This window comes from Passer montanus, unplaced genomic scaffold, assembly GCF_014805655.1.
Source record: "Passer montanus isolate IOZ18808 unplaced genomic scaffold, ASM1480565v1 scaffold109, whole genome shotgun sequence".
Lineage (NCBI taxonomy): Eukaryota > Metazoa > Chordata > Aves > Passeriformes > Passeridae > Passer > Passer montanus.
Window position 1 is genome coordinate 2,438,122 of NW_024357502.1, and position 22,703 is coordinate 2,460,824.

General features: G+C 45.1%; 1 protein-coding gene across 5 annotated transcripts in view; it reads left to right on the plus strand.

Annotated features, from left to right (window-relative positions):
* SLC4A11 (solute carrier family 4 member 11) overlaps nt 1–22,703 on the plus strand; it is a 98,377-nt gene that overhangs the window by 36,652 nt on the left and 39,022 nt on the right. For 4 of the 5 annotated variants that reach the window (XM_039723821.1, XM_039723805.1, XM_039723829.1 and 1 more), the window contains exons 4-9: nt 1,038–1,084; nt 7,561–7,792; nt 8,435–8,497; nt 9,041–9,122; nt 18,391–18,514; nt 21,790–21,996. In XM_039723821.1, the coding sequence (XP_039579755.1) occupies nt 1,038–1,084; nt 7,561–7,792; nt 8,435–8,497; nt 9,041–9,122; nt 18,391–18,514; nt 21,790–21,996 (755 nt within the window). The remainder of the gene's footprint in view (nt 1–1,037; nt 1,085–7,560; nt 7,793–8,434; nt 8,498–9,040; nt 9,123–18,390; nt 18,515–21,789; nt 21,997–22,703) is intronic. The other variant, XM_039723814.1, reaches the window with a different exon arrangement.

Sequence of the window (22,703 nt, forward strand, 5' to 3'; positions counted from 1 at the left end):
TTTGGTCTTCAGTGGGTTTTTCCACGCTGCTGCTGCACTCCTTCAAATTAAAGCTGTTCATGTGTTTCATTTTGGTAGCAGCTCAAGCTTTTGGTGGGCTTTTTGGAGAACTTAAGGAGAAAGATGCCAGGCTGGAAGTATTCAAGGCAGGTTGGATGGAGCAGCCTGGTAAAGTGGAAGGTGACCTTGATGGTCTTTAAGATCCCTTCCAACCCAAACCATTCTGTGATTCTCTGCACAAAAAGTACCTGTGGGACAAATAATGCCACAGAGAGGCTGCCTTGGCTGCAAGCAGTGGACTTTTGGCACATACAGCTTGATTTTGTTTTGTTTTGTAGCTGATACCCAAAAAATGCTTTGTAGTTACTCTAAGAAAATGTTATTGTTGGCGCTTGGAAGTTTGAAGTGGGAATTTCCCGGGTTCCCCCATCCTGTGTATTCAATGACATTTACTAGTCCCTAAACAGCAGTTTTCTTTCCCAAGAGCTGTGTTGCTTTCTCCTCAGATTTATGGAGGCAGCGTGGTGAGTTGACAGGACATTAATGTGCTCATCTTGGAGTCACTGCCTGCAATCCCTTGGAAGTGCCTGGCTGTTACTGTTGACTCCTTAACGAGGACAAGGAGGGTTTCCAAATGAGGGTGACTCATGAAATCGTAGCCTCAATCTATCAAACAACGATGCATTGGATTAAATGATTACTTCAAGGATTAGGAGTTAGATTTTTGGGGAGGTGGAGAGGGAGGGGGAGAAGGGAAGAGTAAAAATACATCAGAGTTACAAAAACCCGGCCAAAAAAAGCTGCAAGACACAATCCCCTAGTGATCAGATAATGCCAATCCAAGCGTGCTTGGTTCACGCTTCCAAAATGGGAGATGTTGTAAAAACTGAATCTCTGCTTTTCTCTAGAGATCATCCCCTGCCAAGAGAGTGATGCTTCACCTCCTCCTGAGCCTCCTGCTCAGCTCCTGCTGCCTGTCAGGTACCTCTGATAGTAACACTCTTCTGATGTGGGGTTTTTTTTTTCCTTCTTTCCAGCTGAAAGTGAAGGTTCTGGCTGCGTGTTACTGCACACATCAAGGAAGGTAAGTAGAGGTGCTTTGTGACCAATTTGGTTTTTCATCATCCAGAAGTACAGAAAAGGAGCATGAAACGCACTGAGGGGCTGCTTGTCACTGGCCTAAGCAAAAGGCATTTAAATGCTTCTTCTCTTCAATTCCTCTTCCTTTCTTTAAACCTAAAAAGCCACGTGCTGCTCATTCTCAGAACAATTTCTCTGTAATTCTGATTGTTCCACTGCTTTTTGTCCCAGACAATTCCTTGACATGTTAATTCATCACTTTCTCTTCTGCAGCTGCCTCCACAGGGATCCAGGCGTGTGCTGTAGAGGTCCTGGCTGCTGAGCTCCTCTGGAGCTGGAAACAGAGACACACAGCAGACATGGCTGGGATTTGCTTCCCTCTTTATTCCAGCTAATCAGTCGTCCTTCATGAGGTTCAGCAGGAGTGAAATCCCTGGAAACAAGCAGGCTAGGAGGAGGATTAGGAGCCCACACTTAGTTTACACTTGCTCCTGAGACTGTAACTCACTAATGATAAGGTGAAAGTGCAAAAAAAACCTTGATAAGCTTTGTTATTCCAAACCTTCAGTGATGGAAGGGCACAGAAAGTACTCAGGGAGGAATTGGGTTGGTATTTTAATGACTTCTCTGTGAGGGTGGACAGGCCCTGGCACAGGGTGACCAATGAAGCTGTGACTGCCCCTGGCTCCCTGGAAGTGTCCAAGGCCACGTTGGAGCAACAGGGCTTGGAGTAATCTGGGATAGAGAAGATGTCCCTGCCTGTGGCAGGGGTGGCACTGGGTGATCTTTGAGGTCCCTTCCAACCCAACACATTCTTTAATTCTCTGATTCTGCATTTAGTACCATGTGGAGTTTTGCCTTTAGGGTTGTGGTGCATTAAGTTGTCTTGACTTGTTGCCTGAGGGCTGGAAGGAGTGGCTCTTGCCATGGGAATTTGTAGCATCACTGATCCTGGTAAATCACAGAATCATTTAGGTTGGAAAAACCCTCTAAGATCACCAAATCCAACCATTCCCCCAGCACTGCCAAGGCCACCACTGACATGTCCACAAGTGCCACATCCACAGGGATTTTAAATCCCTCCAGGGATGGGGACTCCACCACAGCCCTGGGCAGCTGTGCCAGTGCCTGAGATCTTGGATGTCAGGCTTTGTTGCAGGTTGTAACTTGAGGTTTTAGTTTGTGTAGCCTTGTAAGCTTTGGGGGTTTTTAGGGAACCCCAGGGAGCTCTTTAATTCTGCTTTGCTTTAGGACTTTAAGACAGCTCAAATCCTGAAAAGATATTTCAGAAGGCTGAATTAGTAGTGGGAGGAAATGTGCGATAGCTTTAGAAACTTTCCCCCAAGTTAACAAGAAACCCCAAAAGTAATAAATACTAAAGAAAACACTACCCAAAACAAAGCCACCACCAAAAAAATATTAAACATTGTTTGGTATAGAATCATGGAAAGTTAAAATAAGCAATTCCATGCTCAGGAATGAAAATTTCTTTATCCCTAATTTGTCTTGTCTAATCCCAGTGCCAAGGTTCTCAGTCATACACACTTGACTGAAAGTAACCTGAGAACTTAATCACTTAAAAGTGCAAATTCTAAGCCCAAATGCAGGATCTGCCTCTGATAAGAAATAGTTGGAAACTGCTAACTCATAAGTGTCTCTTCTATTTTGTTTTTGCTTTTCAGAGCTGCAGGATTCTTGCTTTTTCTGGCCTACAGTTCATGCTTGAACATTTTAGTGTGCTGTGGAGCCACAAATACCAGAGAGCTTTAGCAGGGCTTGAGAAAAAGACACTTCTGCCAGTTTTTCCCTCCGGGGAGGATGAGTGGAAATTTTGTGCTTCAAATGCAAAGGAAATTGAGACCTGACTCATGGTGGAGATGGCTCCAAGTGTCTGGGAAGGGGGAATCACCAGCAGAGAAGTGAGAAGCTTTGTCTGGAGAGGTTTCCCTGTAGGTTGTCCCTGTCTCTGGTGGAAGCCTGTGGTTCTGGGAGGGCAGTTTGTGTCTCAGGCAATTTGCTGTCTGGCAGGGTACTTGGTGGGCAGGAATAAAGGTTCTTCACACAGATTGAGTTATTTCATCACCATCACAGAGTGGTTCTTAGGGAATTGGCCCAAAGGACCATGGCAGCAACCCAGGCAAAGCTCTGCTCAGGAGAATGGCATTTTATGGACACCACAAAAAATGTGCTGGTGGCTCTAAGTGAAGGTGTCTCCTGAGTAGCCAGCCAACAGAGAGCTTGCATTTTGAGCCTTGTTGATAAGTTAGAATGTGTGATTTTGGCATGCCTGAAGTCAGGGGTGGCTGTTTCAGTGTTTTCCCCTTTTTTTTTGGCACAACAGCCTCTGTTCCTGTCACGGTGCAAAGTGGAGCTTTGCAATCAAGGATGCCCAGAGCTGTTCAAATGACTCTTGGGTAGCTGACTTGGGTTTCTTCCTAAGCAGTTTCCAGCATCAAGTTTCCAGCATCAAGTTTCCTGGTGTGACTTGACTATCCAGCTAAAAATATTAGTGAGGGAGCATTCATTAATCTCCCCTGAAGCCAGTGGGGGTCCTGGCTGGAACAGTTGTGCCTGAGCTGTTGCTGAGGCTTTGCTGTGCCAATGCTTCCAGTAATTTGATTTTGGTGTGTCTCAGGGAGTGATGGATTTCTCTCCTTTCATGGTGGCTGCTTGCCTTGTGATGTTTAATGTGCATAAAGCCTCTTTAAGCTCAGAGAGTAGATTTAGATTGGATGTTACAGATGCTCCCTTGTGAGGGTGGTGAGGCCCTGGCACAGGGTGCCCAGAGCAGCTGTGGCTGCCCCTGGATCCTTGGAAGTGCCCAAGGCCAGGCTGGACAGGGCTTGGAGCACCATGGACTCATAGAAGGTGTCCCTGCACATGGCAGGGGTTGGAGCTGGATGAGCTTTGAGTTCCCTCCCAGCCTAAACCATTCCATGACTCTATAATGCCTTCCCTAATCTCATGGAGTGATAATAATGATAAATGGATGATAAATATGAGTCTTCCCCCTATTTCCTATAAAGGCACATCAGCAGGGAAATGAAACAGCCATGAGGCATGGAAAGTTGTTTTCTCAAGGCATTACTTGAAGCCTGTGGCTCAGCTGGAGCTGAATCCTCCTGCCTTGCAATGAGCTGCTGCCGGTGCTGTCAAGCACAGCTCAGTGCAGGATCAGTTGTTGATGGAGATGAACTGGAGCCTTCCAGTGCCTGAAGGGAGCTACAAGAAAGATAGGAAGAGATAACTTATAATAGTCTGGAGTGACAGGGCAAGGGGAAATTGCTTCAGACTGAAAGAAAGTAGGTTTAGACTGGATATTAGGAAAAATTCTTTATCATGAAGATGGTGAGGCCCTGGCACAGCTTGCCCAGAGAAGCTGTGTCTGCCCCACCCTGGAAGTGTCCAAGGCCAGGCTGGATAGTGCTCTGAACAACCCGGGATAGTGGAAGGTGTGGAAGGGGATGGTACTGGATAATCTTTAAGGTCCTTTCAACCCAAACCATTCTGTGATTCTGTGATCTGGCCAGATAACCCACATGAATGCCTTTGATTAATTTTTTGCCGTCCCTCACCTTTTTCCTTCTGCTATTCTGCTTCTGGTTGCTTCTCTCGTGAAGGAGTTGGTGACACAAAGCCACCTTTGCTATTTTGAAAACTCTTGTTCCAGGTGCGTGTTAATCTGTCTCACTTTGAGACAGCCTCACTGCTTGCACTTCTGAGGTGGAGTTGGAGCTGTGTCACTGTCTCCTCTCCTACGAGCAGATGGTTCCAAAGCCTTGGGGGTGGGAGCTGAAACGCTTCAGAGAATCCTCCCTCTCAAGGATGCTGTGGAAAGAGTGATTGATGCAAAGTAAAACAGTGCTAATTGCAATGGATGTGTACTGACAACTTGATAGTTGCTGTGATAATTACAGTAATTAGGGAGATGTTAGCATTTTTTTGCCTGTGTCTATAAATGGAAAAGGTAAGAGAGAGTGTGTATGGAAGGAGAGGACCCATGAGTCAGGCTCTGGGGTGGCCCTGTACCCTGGGGGGAACGTGGCATGGTCCTGGCTGGGGAGGCAGCTGGGGATCAGATTTGTAAAAGCAATTCAGAGCTTGGTTCTTCCTGAGCTTGAGGGGAGCTGAGGGTTTCAATGTCTCTTGACAATCTGGTTCTCAGCATCACAAATTGAGCTTGGCAGGTTTCCCATGGGAAGGAAGATCCATAGAACAGCTCAGTTCCCATTTCCTCACTCAGGCTGTTGAAGGAGACGGCCAGGACTGCCAACCCTCTTTGTCCAGTGCTTGTGTGTGGATTTCCAAGGACTGTGCAATGGCAACGAGGCATTTGTAGTTTGATCATTCAGTCAGTCACCTCAGCTGACAGGTACAGAAAGGTGTTGAGGTTCTGGAACACATGTCACGGACAGGTAGAAAAATTCTAAAAGGAAAACCTCATAAAATCAGGTCTGCTCTGCTAAATTAATAGCTGGCCTATCACTGAAGCTAAGTACTTTGCAAGTTCTCATGCAAAAACATCTTGAAAATGAGAGTTTGTTCACACAACAATCTATTTCTAGGGTAAAAAACAAGTGCACCTATATAAACAATAAGATCAGTCCCATAAGAATCAGTGAAGAAAATATGTAAAGGGCCAGGACTGCCAGCCCTCCTTGCCCAGTGCTTCTGTGTGGATTTCCAAGGACTGTGCAATAGGAATGAGGCATTTGTAGTTTGACCACTCTATTAATCACCTTCTCAGCTGACAGGTACAGAAAGGTGTTGAGGTTCTGGAACACATGTCACGGACAGGTAGAAAAATTCTAAAAGGAAAACCTCATAAAATCAGGTCTGCTCTGCTAAATTAATAGCTGGCCTATCACTGAAGCTAAGTACTTTGCAAGTTCTCATGCAAAAACATCTTGAAAATGAGAGTTTGTTCACACAACAATCTATTTCTAGGGTAAAAAACAAGTGCACCTATATAAACAATAAGATCAGTCCCATAAGAATCAGTGAAGAAAATATGTAAACAATTCAAGAATAGAGAGATTTGATAGACAAATAAAATACCTTTTACTAATCAACAGAGTAATTAGCAAGAAAGCTATTAACCAGTTAAAGTTGCCCATGAGGGCTGTAAAAACTGCATAAAATGAGTTGTGTGAATAAAGAATTCACTTTTCCTGCATGAAGAAACTGAGTCCCAGCACACTGGGGCTGTCTCTTCCATTTCAAGGCCAGTAAGTCTGAGACAGAAGGAACCGGCAGAGAGCTGGGATAGTTTCAGCCTCTGCTGTATTTTTATTATTGTTGCTTTGAAGCAAAATCTACAAAGGAAGAAAACTTCCATGGAAGTGGAAAGAACAGAAATTTAGCAAATGTCAGAAAAGGTGATGGGCTGGAATGGCATTCTCCCACTTCAGGCTCCCTAACTGGGAGCGTGGTTCCCAGTTTGAGGACAACTGTGTTGACTTGGCACTGAGATTCATGCTGGTAATTTTTCATGTTGCTGATCTCAGTGTCCATTTCTTTCAAATAACTTTCCCATATTTTTTCAAACTTCCTGAATTACTTGAACCTAAAAAAGATTTTAAATGCTACCTTAAGTCTTTTTGCTTTTAGACCAACTTATTCTAGTGGGCTGGAATGGCATTCTCCACCTCCCACTTCAGGCTCCCTAACTGGGAGCATGGTTCCCAATTTGAGGACAACTGTGTTGACTTGGCACTGAGATTCATGCTGGTAATTTTTCATGTTGCTGATCTCAGTGTCCATTTCTTTCAAATAACTTTCCCATATTTTTTCAAACTTCCTGAATTACTTGAACCTAAAAAAGATTTTAAATGCTACCTTAAGTCTTTTTGCTTTTAGACCAACTTATTCTAGGCTAAAAAAACCCAAAAACCAACAACCAATCACAGAAAAACCTTTTTTTTTTTTAAATTCTGCTTTCTGTGTATGGGTGTAAATGGTACCTGGGCATTCACCTGTGGGCACTCTGTTAGGATAAGCCTTGAAAATACAAACCTTCAATGCATTAATGCATAAAATGCCTTTTCTCCTGTGATCTGAATGGCCAATAGAATCTTTGATTGGATGGTAACCTCAGCAAAACTTTTTGTGAAGGACCCAGATTCTACTTTGCTGGTTTTGTGTACATCTGTCTCATGCTCTGACCTTTTCTCAACACAGTACCTGAAATTAAAGAACTTTGAGGAGGAGGTCAGAGCCCAGCGAAAAAAATTCTGCTTTCTGTGTATGCGTGTAAATGGTACCTGGGCATTCACCTGTGGGCACTCTGTTAGGATAAGCCTTGAAAATACAAACCTTCAATGCATTAATGCATAAAATGCCTTTTCTCCTGTGATCTGAATGGCCAATAGAATCTTTGATTGGATGGTAACCTCAGCAAAACTTTTTGTGAAGGACCCAGATTCTACTTTGCTGGTTTTGTGTACATCTGTCTCATGCTCTGACCTTTTCTCAACACAGTACCTGAAATTAAAGAACTTTGAGGAGGAGGTCAGAGCCCAGCGAGACCTGGATGGCTTCTTGGCCAGAGCCAGCATCATCCTGGATGAAACAGCCACGTCCTTGGACGATGTTCTCCGGGAAATGCTGAAACACTTCGCCGAGGATCCCGAGAACATGGAGCCCAGCTGCAACTTTGAAAAAATCATGAGCACTTTATTCACAGATTCAGGGACCCCACGGGAAGGGAACGGTAATCAGCTCTTGGTTTGCTTTGGCTGGTGGGCTGCTCTTCATTTGCCATCCTTGCCATGGTGGGGTGCTGGACAATCACTGTGTGGTCCCCAGGCTTGCATGTTGCATGTGATCCCATGGGTCGATTTTTTTTCCATGCCACTCAAACTGAAGGGCCTCATTTCTCCAGGGTTTTTGTGTTTTGGTGGAGTCTTGCCCCTGTTTCACTAAGATCACCCATTGTGGTGCTCTCTGGGGTGAGGAGTCAGCAGCACTGGGGTGTCTTGTCTGCGTGGACCCTTTTGGTTTGCTTGTCCTCGTCAGCAACAGCTCCTTTGCCTTGTGATTCTCCACCTGAATTCACACAGGCTGGGGAATTTTGCCTGCTTTGGATGAGTAACTGGGGAGGATTGATCCTTTGTGTCACTCCCACTGGAGGAGATTGGAGACACTTGATTTTCCTCCAGAAGCTCAACTGGGGCAGCCCTAGCCAAGGTTGTTGGCTGGGTATCACCTTAAGCTATCAACAAATGGTGTCACCTTAAGCTATCAACAAATGGTATCACCTTAAGCTATGAACAAATCTTGTAGTGTAGTCCAAAAATCACTGCCTTTTAGCCCAAGATGTGAAGAAGCTTAACTGAGCATTGTTTCTCTGTAGGCACCCCTGATGGTTCAGAGTCAACAGGAACGAATGTACAAACATGTCCATCGCACTTCAAATGTAACTGTCACAGCCTGAGTGAATTTGTTTAACAGATATGTCAAGTCCTGAGCATGTAGTAAGCATGTTCATGCTTTGGTTACTTCTTGCTACCTGTCTTAGAGCTTCGCATTTGTAATCCCTTTAATTTAGGCTTTCTGCCAATAAAGAACAAAAAGTAAGTAGTGCTGTAAAATAGTGTGAGAGCAGTAGCTGGGAAGAGGGGGAGAGAGGGCAGGGGATTGGAAAGGTGACACCCCTCCCAGTCCTGTCTGTGTGTGTGTGGTGGATAATGCTAATCTAATAACCCAGTACTGCAGTAGGATGATGTTGGGAGGAGAAAGCAGCTGCTTTTCTAAGCTGTGAATAGTTTAAGGACACAGTTCAAAAGCAGCAGGACAAATGTTTCCATCTCTCTCTGTCAGCCCCCACCCCTTCATCAGTCCACTGGGCAGATAGGAATGCTTGGGATTAGTAGTCAGCTCCCATTTAGAAAGAAATGTTATTTACAGCTGCAGAATAAATGAGGACAGCCTGTGATGTTTCCCTCTCTTCTCTTCCCAGTTCACCTTTTATCAGACACAATTCAAGGGGTCACAGCCACAGTCACGGGGGTGCAGTATCAGCAGTCCTGGCTCTGTATCATGTAAGTACCTGTGCTGGATGAGCAAAATCCCTGACATCCAAACCTTTTTCTGCTGGGAGGAGCAGAGGTTCAGAATGTGCCCTTTTGGGTTAAGATGGTGGTGCTTGTTCCATCCATCCTGTGGGATCTGTCTTTCTCTGGGCTGCTTCTCTTTGCAAACACATGCAGTAGGTGACCACAACCCCTCCAGGGCATTCAGCTCTTGGATGTTATAGAAATCTGCTGTTAACAAGCTAAGAATGCTGAAAAAATGAGCCAGAAGATGCTAATTACTGAGAAATGCTAATAAAGGAACTTCTCAAAGGGACAAGCAAACTGGTTCATGGGCTGCTTTGCCTGCCAATGTCTGGGAGCCTGGACCAAAAGATTTCTTAGGTCCTTTGATGGAACCATCCAAACTTTGTAGCTGAAAATTGAAGTCAGACATTCCACACTATTTAGACACTGATTACTTTGTCTGACAATTAATTTGGATGCTGATTAATTGTCAACACTGTTAAACATTGGAGGAGCAGGCCCTTAAGAGCTCTGTCACCTGGGATTTATGAGTTGTGGTGGCTTCACCCCAGCTTGCACTTGACCAGAGCTGGGGTTTGAAGTTATTGTCTCCAAGTCAGGCTTGTGGGGTGAGCCAGGCTGTCCCTTCACAGGGGACAGGCCAGAACCTGAGTCCCTGAGCCAGCCAAAGCAATGCCTTTTTGACTCTGTTGCTTTATTCCTGTGCAGTCTTAAAGTCAGAGTTGTCAAGAAATATGTTAATTCCCAGAGAAATGGCTGGGATATGTGGGATAGGTGCCTAAAGGCATGCACATATTTTAGCCTTCACAGCCAGTTTGCTGGGACAACTGTCACAATAGTTTTCCTTCTGCTTGCACTTCTTCTCCTGCCCTCTGCTTATGGCTGGGGAAAGTGGAGAGAAAGAGAGGATTAAAAAAAAATTGAAAATGAGACAGCACAATCAACAAACAAGGAAAAATCTCCCCCTTGTTTTGAATCTGTTATGAAAGAGAAGGATGTGATATCTCCATGTGAAAAAGAAGTGATGGTTTATCAGGGCTGTGTCCTGACAGAGAAGAGAGCTGGATGATTTTGTGCCTTTTATGCTACATTTTTACACCTGGCACTTACAGAGCAGGACCACAATGAACAAAACTATTTTAAAAAGTAAAATAGTGTCAACCAAGAGCACTTTTGGGCAGTTTTCTCCTCTTTGGATGCCACAGGAAGGGTAACAGCAGTAAGGACATGTAGGTGCTGCTGATGCAGAGGATGGAAGTTGATCCTCTGGGGTGAGGCAGCTCTGTGAAGGGTTTTGGGGAGTGTTGCCTTAACACCAAAGCATTTTAAAGGTCAGGATACAAATGCTGTGATTACATACATGAGACTGAAAAGGGTGGGTTCAGCCTCTTAGGAAAGTGAGCCAGAGCTTTAAATGCATCCATGTGAGTAATCCTGGCTTCCATGACAAGAGATGATTTAAAAAATAAGCTCACAGCCTGAAGGTGTCTTGTGCAAAACTTTCCTTGTTTCTTCCTTTTGTTGCTCTGAAGAGGGAGAAGAAAGTGGTGGGAAAGCAATGATGAGTTATTAACTATAATTATCTAATTATTGCACTGTATTTCTGCTGGAGTTATTGTGCAACAGATTGTGAACCATATTTTTAGATCTTACATTTTTCTTGAAGTCAGATTGCAAAACAACTTCCAAACCTCTGAAGTAAAAGGAATTTGTTGATGAAAAAATTTTCCATATGAGTGGGAAGAACCTTTAAGATATCTGCTATTCTTTATCCTTGCATTTGGTCTGTACTCTTTGCTAAATTTTAAATTAGCACTGCTTGGTTGGTGCACCTTAACCAACTTTTAATTCTTGGTGGATGAGATAAAATTGATATAATAAGATTATATTAATGAGGAGGAACAGCTCATAGATAAGGTTTTGATGGTATTGCTTCTGCATAGATGATGAGGGGAAATAATAACAAGTGAAATTAGTTTGGGGTGAGAAATGAAAGAATTTTGTAGGATATTCACTGAGTTGTGCAGAGCCTGGCTGCAGAAGAACATTCCTAATGGAAACAAAAATATGTTTCCCTCTCCTTTGTGCTGGAAAGAAGGCTCTTATTTCTTATCTGATTTATCCTCTGTGAGAAGAGCAGTGGGGAAAACCTGGGGTTGAAATAGTTGTTCTGCTTCTGTTGGATTTGGTGCTTTTCTGATGGTTTTGGGTCTAGGGAAGCTCCAGCAAGGTCAGACATTCCATATGGAGCTGGGCTTCAGCCACAGGGCAGAACAAACCCTTGAACAATTGAAGATGTCAAGGTTTCAATGTTCCAGTGAAATCCAGGAAAACAACTGAATTCTGATTCACTGCAGGCTTTGGGGGTGGTTTTGTCAGGAATGACCAAAACCTGATCTTGCTGAGGCCATACCAGGCTACGTCAGCTTATGGAAAACTTGGGATTCTTCTGTTGAAATGAGAGCTGAGAGTATCAAAGCCTTTCATGACCAGCAGGGTCCAGCTCTGGAAGAATGAAGGTTTCCCATTGTGTACGTGATCATTTCCTAACTAAAAAGCAAATCTTGAGAGTTACAGATGAGCTTCATCAGCCCAGGACAACACCTCATACTTTTGAAACCATGGACGTAACTCTTTTTTCCTCCATTTGCCAGACCAGGAAGACACAAACTGGTGCAGAGATCTCATCTCTGCTTCCCTGGGAAGCTGCTGCTGGTTGTTTCCTTGGAGAATCTGGGATGAAGGATAGTCCTGTCCCAGTGTGGATTTGTGTATATGGTCATCTCCTAACTAGAAAGCAAATCTTGAAAGTTACAGATGAGCTTCGTCAGCCCAGGACAAGATTTCATACCTTTGAAACCATGGACACAGCTCTGCCAGAACAGGAAGACCCAAACTGGCCCAGAGATCTCCTCTGCCTCCCTGGTTGTTTCCTTGGAGAATCTGGGATGAAGGATAGTCCTGTCCCAGTGTGGGGAGTGCTGGGCTGTTTTCCTCAGTTATTTAAGTGGGGAAGCTCAGCTGCTGGCAGGACCTGCAGCATGGAATGACTGAAGCAGGCAGAGGTGCTGCCGGGAGGGTTCTTGGAGCTCCCTCTGGAGCACCCAGACCTGCCATGATCCCAGAACAGAAGGGTAAACTGGATGTTTTCCATGTCTGGACTGGGAAAAATGGGCAAGAAGCTCCAGTGGGAGCTGCTGGTTTTGGTGTTGCAGTTTTGTGCCTCAAAAAGGCCAAGAAACCCCTCCTTATCCCATGAAGAGGTGACTCTAACAGAAGCCAAGTCCTGTCACACCCCATTCCTTCTTTAACTGCCTGACAAATGAAGATAAAAATGCCTGATTTTTAATTTTTTCCTCTTGGAGTGAAGGATATATGATTTTAACATGACTTAACTGGATGCTGGTGGATTTTTCTCCCTCATGTCCTGCTAGGGAAAACATCAGCTTGGTGGGTTATGGAACAAATATCCCTGAGCTGATGGAACTCCCCAGGCATCCCAGCTTCCAGGCTGTATTCTCCCTGCCAGCAGATTGATATAACTGCTGATTTCCAGAGCTGAATCCTTAGAAAAATGTGAAATCAAGCTGCCCCATAGTCTGGATGGAGTAGTTTAGAGCCATTTCTTCTGGCTGGATTGCTAAGGCACATGGACTGGGCATTAAACTGATTTCCTAAAGCTATTTTAACAGGCAGAGCAGAGGGGAGAAAAGCCTCTCTGCAAGCAAAGAGTGGTTCAGTGGTTTGTGTGCTCTGTGTTGCTATAGAATTTCTGCCTTTGATGTAGCCTGCTGTGGCAGTGACTCCTGTGGAGGAGTTTAACTCAGAAAAACCCAGGTAGCCTCTCAGAAATAGGTATTGTGAGATGATACTGGATAACAGCAAGGCTGCTGTTGAGATAATCGAAATTTGAGGAGTAAGATCCCAAATTTAATGTATTACTGTGAAAGATGTGACTGGTGTCTCTCTCAACAGAAGTAATGAAAGTCTATTTTGTGTGTTTAAGGATTCTTCCAGACCCAGAGGTCTGTGGGTTTCTAGAAGAGTCACATTGTCTGATTTAGCTGTTGAATAGATTTCAAATAGAGATGCTTCACTTGCTGTCTCTTCCTCAGATTATTCTTTTAAAGGGCAAAATGGGAAATTAAAACAGTTGGACTGCTTAAAACAAATATTTTCATTTAGAGGAATGATTACAAGATTTGGAGCCTTGTAAGCAAGAGCCTCTTCTCCAGAATTTACAACCATCATCTCTCAAGTGTTCTTTGGGCTCAGAGAACCATATAATGTTTTTTAAGGCCTCTCCACCCTTTTTGGGTTTTCCCAGATTATGGTAGAGAGCTGAAGCTCTTGCAGGTGCTGTTTTATGAAAAGAAAACCTCAAATTCAACCTCTGCATTAGGAATTTGGGTCCTGAAGAAGAAAGATGGCTTGTTTTGCTACCTGCAGGGTCTGTACAGGGATGAGATGTCTCCGTATAGAATCATGAAGGTTGGAAAAGTCCAACCCTTAATGCAGCACCACCGTGTTCTCCTCTAAACCATGGCCCCAGTGCCACAGCTAACATCTGGCAAGGGTTCTTTGAATTCAGAGAACCAATTAATTTTCTTTTAAGGGCCTCTCCCCCCATGCTGGGCCATCCCAGATGGTGCTGGGGAGCTCCTGCAGGTGCTGTATGATGGAAAGGAGCTCTCAGTATGCACTGACCTGGAGGAGATCCTTCCCCCTGGAGAGGATGAGTCTTCCTGGAGCACAGCAAGGTGCATTTCCCAGGCCAGAAGGACTTCCAGCCTGGAGTGGGGGTGTTGTGGCTGAGACCAGCCCGTGCCAAGCTGTGGGTGAGCTGCCTGGCCTGGCCACAGCTTCGTTCCTCACTTGCAGATCCTGGTTTCTCAAAGCTGGTGCCTGGAGCTGCTCAGCAAAGGAAGATTTATTGGCAGTGGTTGAGAACAAGAAGTGTCATTGTTGTTCTGTGTGGGGACAGGAAAAGGCTGGCTGACTGATTACCTCTGCTGGGCACTTTTTCATACTGCAAGGGATAATTTGTTTCTGAATTAACTTCCTTTCTTGCCCTTTTAAAAGAGGGTTTCTGTTTCTCTTAGGTCTCCATAATTTGACCCTTTTTATGATTTGGTTGAGCAATGTGTTATTACTCTGATAACATCTTGGGTGTGGGGCAGACCTGGGGCACGTGGGACTCGGTGGATCTGGGATTTTGGTGGAGCACTGCCAGTTCTCACCATCCCAGTGCCACCCTCAGCACCACCAGAGGCAGAGAGGAGCACAGGGAAGCAGAATTTGTGCTATAATTTAAATGCCCTTTTTACGAGCTCAATTATTGGGGGATCAAGATAAAACTGCTGAGAACACAACCTGGCATCTCATTAAATCATAGTCCAGCATTTCCTGGGCTGACTAATGCTGGGTGAAAATAGATTTTTCAGCTTTCTGGCCAAACCAAGGGAGAATCAAATGTAGCTCAACTCAAACCAAAAAAGAACTTGGAGGCTTTGACCAAAACAGACTTGATTTAGAGTCATCTGAAAATGTCTTGCTAGTTCTTAGTTTTTTGGGGCTTTGGCTATTTACCTTCCAGCTTTTAATTTTTTTTCTTAGTGGGAATTTGTTTAAGTGCTACTTTAAAAAAAAGTTGTTTCATTTTGAAAGTGATTTTCTTCTTGGCCTGAGCTGTGCTGACTTTTACCTGCAGTATTGCTTGACTTGGGATTTCTCCATGTGAACCAAAGAACTTTGTTTTTGTGTGTGTGTCTTTTACAAATATTTGTACAATTCTAGTTGGAACTGCACTTTTGGTTTGTATTGTATTTGTATCTGGATTCTGGAATTAAAACAAAAGTGGGAGCTGTAACTGCTACACCAGGGAATAGGATTTGAGTCAGCTAAATAATGGCTTAAATTTGAAGAAAAGCTTGAGCTGCTGAATGATGCATAGGCAGGAGTGACTTGGCCTTGCACTGGAACTATTGAAACATCTTTTTTTCCTCAAATAAATGGATGTAACAGAGGGAGAGCAGACTGAGATGAGGCTGCATTCTGCACTGTTCCTCCCCTCCATGCAGCCAGGCTCAGGTACATCCCATCTTCTCTGTGGCACCTGTTTAAATCTGGTTTTAATCAGGTTTGTCCTCACTAAATCAACTCCAGCCTGATTTGTAAAGGTGTTATTGATCTAAATTATTTGTACATTGACCTAAGTGTTGGAAATTCTCAATTTTACTGGTGTGATGTTGGGATTAGGTCCATGTGTCAGTGTCCATAGAGTTCTTTACAGAGGAGCTGGAGGAGACTCTCAGAAGTGTGAGAATCCTCAAACTCCAGCACTATGGATAAAATAAACTATTTGAGGTGAAAAGGGTTGATAATGCCAGTGACTTTCTTGGTGTCTTGTCAATATGCTCTGTGTGAAATCTTTCACTACTGTGGGATCCTCTTCTTGCCCAGTACCTCAGCTTTAGGGAACTGTGAACTCCTGACTAAGAGAAGCCCAAATTTTTGGTGGCTGCCATGAAAATTATCTTGTGTAAGAGAGACACCCAATAGAAAAGCTCTTTTTTTTTACAGTCCAGTTTTCCCTCTGTACCCAAGAAGCTCTTGAGCTGAAGTGGGATTGTGGCACTGCTGGCAGGACTTCTGTATCTGGAAAACACAGCCCTGGAGAGAATTCATGGAGTTGAAACATAACCCTGTCACTCCAGGGAGAAAGAAAACTCCAGAACGTGTGGCTTGCTTTGTTATTGCAATTTATAATAGGCTTTTCCAAATTGCTTTGTGCTTGAGTGGTTTCTTGCTTGGTCAGGTCCTGCCTGCTGCACATGGTAGGGAAGGAAAGGTGTCTGGGAAGTGTTGGTACAGCTCTGTGAGCCACAGGTGCTGATACCTGCTGCTGGCCATGTCTGGGGTAGAAATGATGTCCAAAATGCCCAGCAAACCTTCCTCTTCAAAACAGATTATTCTATGAGCTTGATGTCTCAGGTTTTAGCCTTTCCTATTTTTCAGATTCTGTGCTGCTTTAGTGTGTGGGTCTGGGCTTTATATCAGGAGATGGTGAGCTCTCTGCACAGAGCAGGGAGACAAAACAATTCCTGCTCCAGCTGGGGACCAAGGACAAATGATCCAAATCTCAGGCCCAAGAGCACAAACAACGTGGGCTGGAGAGAGAAAAACAAGGATGGCACTGGATGGGCTAAAGCTGGAATTGGACAATGAACTGCAATCTGCAAATGGACCAGAGCTGAGCCCAGGGAGAGACCCCGTGAGCGCTCGTGCATTTTGTGCCCATTTTGGTTCATCTTGGGTGCAGCCCTGGCTGGGCTCTTGTGCTGCCCAAGGTGCCTCCATTGAGGCCATTTAATAAATCCCTACTTTAGCTCTGTCCAGCCTCTGTTCCAGGTCATCCTTCACAGGGCATCAAGCTCAGCAGCTGATGTGTGCAAATGCTGAGAACTGAGCTCAGAATTAATGCTGATGGTGCAGTAATCATTCACTGCTGGTGACCAGGTGGGTGAAGGTGAGAGAACTGAAGCTGTTGGGCCACTTGAAGGTTCTCCAGTTGGTCCAAAGCCCAGAGTTCATGTCCCCTCTGGCTTGTTGAACTGCAACACATGGATACTTGTCTACTGTCCAGTCACAGCTGGATTGCAACCAGGGGCTTGGCTTTGGTTGTGAAAACAAGTGTAGCTTGCACTCTATTTTCAATTACTTCAAAAGATATTTATTCTTCACCTTAGGACCTGCCTTGATCTTTCTCTCTTCCAAAGCTGATTCAAGTACAAAAAGAACAAGAGGCTGTGGTGAAGGGAAGTTAGGAAATAAATGAAACAGTGTCATCTTTCTCATGCCCTGTATTGTTCTAATTAAGCTGTTTGGTTGCTCTCAGACAAGTGTCTCTATGAGATTAATTTATAGAAGCAGGCTGCTTCCAGTCTGAGATCAGGAAGTCAAACTCAGTAAGAAAATACTTGGTGTGATTTCTATTTTTTTTTTTATGCAAATAATGAAGAACTTGATAGAAAATATGATGTAGTCCAGACTAGGACATCTCCAGCCAAAGATCTTATTAATGGAACAGCCCTCAGGGTGTATGGATGGTGAGAATACATCTTAAAAGGAAAGAAATAAAATGGGATTATGGAAGAGAAATTAGAGAAATAAATCCTCCTGTTGGAGGACCATGATAGGTGCTTGTTAGATGAACAATAGTGAACAAGCAGCTGAAATAACTTTGAGCCAGGTAAAAAGAGGGTAATACATAATAATAACTCTGAGGTAGAGAAACACTTCCATATCTCTTCCAGGTGTCTGTAGGCAAACCCTGTGTGCATTTTTCACCAGTGGTTTACAGAAGGGTTGGGAAGTGGTTGGTGGCTTTAAAGGGAACAGGAGAGCTGCATGCCAGGCTGGCATTACCCCCCTGGTGCCCCTGCAGCAAGCCCCAGAATTTCCCAGCAGGAAAAGTGGAAGCTAAACAGGTCCCAGCTCTGGTTAAATATCCCAGAGTGGAGACAAATCTGGTCTTTCACAGCCTCTGGAGATGATCCCCGTGTTCATTGCACACAGCTTTTTTTGCTAGTCTTGGTTCTGGGAGTCAAACATCCATCCCATCCCCTGGATCACAGCCAAGGATTTCCCTCCAAGCACTAATCCCGTCTCTGTGGTTCTTGAGCAGGGAGGTCAGCCTGGTTTCTTTAACACTTGGGAGCCAGAAAAGGGAAAACAACAGCTGGGAGCAAATGGGAAAAACCATTACAACAGAGAGGTCTGCCTGAGGCAGAAGTGGGAGTGTATTGGCTTGGCATTTTGCCTTAGTGTTTCCAGAAGCACCTTGGGAGATCAGGTGAAATGAAGTGTAATCTGCTTTCCAATAATGCAGGTGTTTTTTAATAAGAGGCTTTTTTTTGTGTGTGTGTGTAGAAGCTTCTGTAGCTCTGCAAGTACTCAGTGTTTTATGCTCCCTGTCATTTGTTTTCTTGTCTGTTAAAAACAGCTGGAGGAGAAGGCAGAATACACCTTGAAATCTTGAAAGGTATTTCCCATAAAAGCATGGATGTCAAATTGTACAGAAGGGAGCAGAATTGGGCTGATAGTAACTAAATTTTAAGACTCCAGAAGTCTTTAGCCAGCAACATAATGTGTTTCTCAAAGGTGAAATGTGTTTTTATAGCTTGTGCACCAGGGGAGATCATTCCTGCTGTTGTGGGGCCCAGTCTAACAATCCCATTTTCCCCCACAGTTGCACTATAAAGTCCCTTCAGCGACGTCACGTTTGCATCAGCCGCCTGGAGAGGCCTCAGAACTGGGGGGAGAACTCCTGTGAAGTCAGATTTGTGATACTGGTCCTGGCTCCTCCCAAGATGGTGAGTTTTGCTCTTCTTGCTCCATAACTTCAGGGAGCTTCTTAACTTCAGGGAACTTCCTGGATTTGCTTTTCCTTGGGCTCCTCCAAGGGTTAATAAGTGTTGTTTTTAAAACACAAGGGGATGTGAAAAGGCCTGAGGTCTCCTCAGCAGCTGTCAAGATGATTTATCCTCTTGGTGATGGGTGGATTGATGGGCTGTGTCCTTGTCTCATGGCCTGTATCCTGATGGGGAGGAGACCACTCTAGTCCCCACACACACCTGGGATGCCCTTAACACTCCATGGATTCTCCTCTCCAGCTGGAGCTGCTATTTTTAGAAGTAAGAAATGCAGTTCCTTGCTAAAGCCAAGCTTTTGAAAGGCCCTTGTGAGCCTACAGCTGGTGCCTCAGGGCAAAGGTCTGGGTTGCTTCCCAACAAACTTCCCCGATGGGGCTGACATTTACCCTGCACGTGTGGCTGCAGCAGCTGGAGGTGTTGTAGCCAAGAGGAAGATGATTCTTTTTTGAGCTCTGTTGCAGTGAGGGTGAGACTTTCTGGGAGCTGTGGTCATTTTAAGGTCAACCTGTCCCTGAGGCTCTGGGCCTTTCAGAGCTTTTAGCACTCAAAACAGCAAGGTTAAAGCTTGCTCAGGTTCTGGTTCTTTGGTGTAGGCAAGAATGGCACAGTAGAACACTTTTACTGCAATCAGAATATCCTGAGTTGGAAGGGACCCACAAGGATCATCCAAGTCTGCCTCTGATATCATGGGGTGCATCAAGGTTAATTGGGGATCACCATCCTGTCTTCCTAGAAAGCCCTGGCCTTACCAAGGTGGTTCTTCCAGCTGATGGCTGAATGGTTCAAAGCTCAAGACCTTTTAACACTCCAGCTGGCTGTTTACACCTTGGGGCTGCTGGGTCTGTGCTCCTGGGAGGTGCTGGAGAGCTTGGGGACCTTTCCTGGGACAGGATATGTCCTGATTCAATTTCCTGCTCTTCAATGCTATCTGTGTGACCTTGGGACCTGCTGGTCTGGCCTGTCTCCTCCCCCCTTCACCACCACCCACATTTAAATGGGAATACTGGTGTTTCCTTCTTTCCCAGGATTTCTGGCAGGTCTTTCCCAACCGAGCCGCTCGATGCTTTTGGCATCGACCTCGAAGCCAGCAGGCTGAAAACATATTGATGTTCCTTGTGCAAAGCAGGAGGGAGAACACCTGGAGCTGTGTGCAGCTCCATGGATCTCTCCCTCATTGTTATCTCGGGCCAGCTACGTGCAAAGCACCCGGCGAGCGGCTCCGCATCCGCTCGGATGCCGAGAGTTTGCAATTCCAACGGTCAGCATCAAATTAAGGGAAGGGAGTGGAGGCCAACAGAGCTTGCACTTGCCAATGTGCTTTTTTATTTTAAATGGCTTGGTGGAGCCAGCCCCAAGTGCGCATTTCTGGTGCAGCAGTTAAAATAATTAACCTGCTGACAGCAACACATTCAACAGAGGGGGAAAAGTCCACAAAATGGGCATTTGTTATGCTGGGAATCCAGATTCTTTGCCTTGCTAATATGGAGGAAGGGAAAAAAAAAGAGTTTTCCTGCAAATATCTATCCTCTCTAAACTGTTCATCTCTTTTGTAAAGGAAAAATGGGAAGAGCATTGGGAATGTTGAAGCAATCCTTGCAGCATCCAGCCCAAGGATTGTTGCTGCTTAGAGGTGAAAGGTAGAGCCTCTTCTGTGATGGCAAATCCAGGCAGGTTCACAGACTTTAAAAGCAAGTCCCAGGCAAAATCCTTCACTTAAATCCAAACCTCTCCCTGGAAACTTAAATTGAATGTGCCCTAGTGAGTGTTTGAAGGGACATTCCTGGTGATGGAATCCCAGAATGGTTTGGGTTGGGAGGGACACTTAAGACAATCTCATTCCAACCTCTTCCATGTTCAGGGACACCTTCCACTGTCCCAGTTGCTCCAAGCCCCATCCAACCTGGCCTTGAACACTTCAGGGCTGGGGCAGCTGCAGTTTTTTGGAGCAAATGGAAGATGGGGCAGCCACAGTTTTTCTGAGTAAATAGCAGAGAGGAGGGTGATGTGAGTGATGGAGGAAGGACAGCATTAGCAATGACTCTGGGACCAGCTCAGTGCCACCCACACCTGCGCTTCTGCGTCACCCACACTGAATTATTTGGTTGTGTCCATGGAGAAATTGTTCATCTGTTCGGTTGTGAATCATGAGAAGCAATTGGGATCAATCACAGATGCTCACTCTTCTTTTCACAGCAGACTGAGGAGCTTGGAGGTTCTCCAGGGCTGGGGAATGTTTGGGTGTCTCTGGTAGCTGCTGCATGATGAGTGTGGAGTGTAGAAGAGGTGGGTGGGTTAAAACTTGGCATCAGAAGGAGCTTTTAATGAGCTGTTCTGTGTAATTTAGTCTTGGCAAGTATTGTACCTGTCCTGGCCGCAGTAGGAGCAGATGAGCAGGTCAGGGCCTGGAGAGCTTGGATTTGGTGGGTTTGTGCAGGGATGGGGACCTCAGCCTCCTTCACTCTTCCCTTTGCATTTCATTTCCTGCAGTAGGAAAGCAGCTTGGATTCTGTTGGAAGCTGGACCCCCACAGATCAGGCCTGTGTCTCACAGAAATATTAAATCCTGAAAAGAAGCACTTTTTTCATGTCTGCAAGACTCCTGTCCCTTCCAAACATTTAGTGAAGACAGACAAGAGTCCCTTGGGTGTGTTCCCAGCTGTTTTTTCCCATCCTTTCCTCTGTGCCAGTGGCTACTTGAACTGAGAGCTCTCAGTCTCCACTTGTGCTGCCAGAATTGCCCCAGAGTGGCCAAATGAATTGAGTTTTAATGCCCAGAAAATAGGAATCAGATGAGCACAATAATCTCAGTCTTTCAGATAAGACATCAATACCTGCAGAAACCTTTCCACCCCAGGAGCAGCAATGCTGAGGTGCTGTTAAGTAGCAAAGATTTTTTTGTCTTGTCTTGAAGGGAAACCAGGGATGTGAAATGCACTCTCAGCATGATTCAGCTTTGGATTGGTTTCTGGGAAGTTGATCAAGTAAAGATCAATCAGGGCTTCAGGACCTGTGTTGGTGCCTCCAGAGGATTCTGCTGTGGATGTGTGTTCATCTGCAACAGCTTCCACATGTGCCCTCCTCCCTCAGGTCTCTCTGGGATCCTGGGAGCTGAGCAGGTTCCTCTTCAGAGGGATAAATTAAGGGATTTACCTTTCAGAAGTGGAATTAAATGGTTTCACAAGCACTTTTTCTGTCTTTTTTATTTCCCCTGCTTAGAAAAGCACCAAAACGGCCACAGAAGTTGGCAGGACCTTTGCCACAATGTTTTCAGACATAACCTTCCGGCAGAAGCTTCTGGAAACCAAAACTGAGGAGGAGTTCAAGGAGGCCTTGGTGCACCAACGCCACTTGCTGACGGTGGCCAATCAGAGACCCTCAGGAATGAAAGATGGGCACAAGTCTCACGGTAACAAACAACTCAAGGTAAGGCTTGGCCAGCACCTCTGCCCTGCCCTGGTGTCCAAATCCATCCATCCAAGGGGATGTGGGGTGAGGAGGTGAACACTTGAGGGCAGTGGATGCAGCAGCATTCCCAGCATGCTCCCAACACCAAAACTTCCGCAAACTTCTGCTGTGTGCACATCCACCTTCCTCAGAATCTGCTGTAAATCTCCAAAAAGCCACTTTAAGGAGGCAGGTGCTGAAGGGATGCAGAGCACTTGGGGCTTGAAATGGTTACAGGACTTTGATTCCAGATGCTCAGTCTAGGGTGGGATTAATGGATCCCTGCTCCTTGTCAGCCCAAGGTACTTAATCCTTACAATCAGAAGGCTCTGAAGGAAGCTGCTGCTTGTCTTTCCTGCAGCCAAAAGGCTTCTTGGCCATCTCTCTGCACGGTAATTTCACTTAAAAGTTGTCTGTCAGTATTTGGCCTGAATTCTCCCTGTTTGATCTGTAGCTCTGTAAAACATTACTTGCTTTGTACTTTTAAAGTTGGAGGGAAATGCTGTAACTCAGCTTTCTTTTCTGGAATTTCCTGTGTGTTGGTCATTGCTTTGTTTTTCCGTTCAGAAATCCATTCTTTAAGCAGACAGCATACCTGAAAAACAAACTGTGCCATCTCCAGCATGCTGCTCCTGTCCCTGAATTACAAATAACCCCAAAGCTTTGGGTTCTTTTAGTGCAGGAGC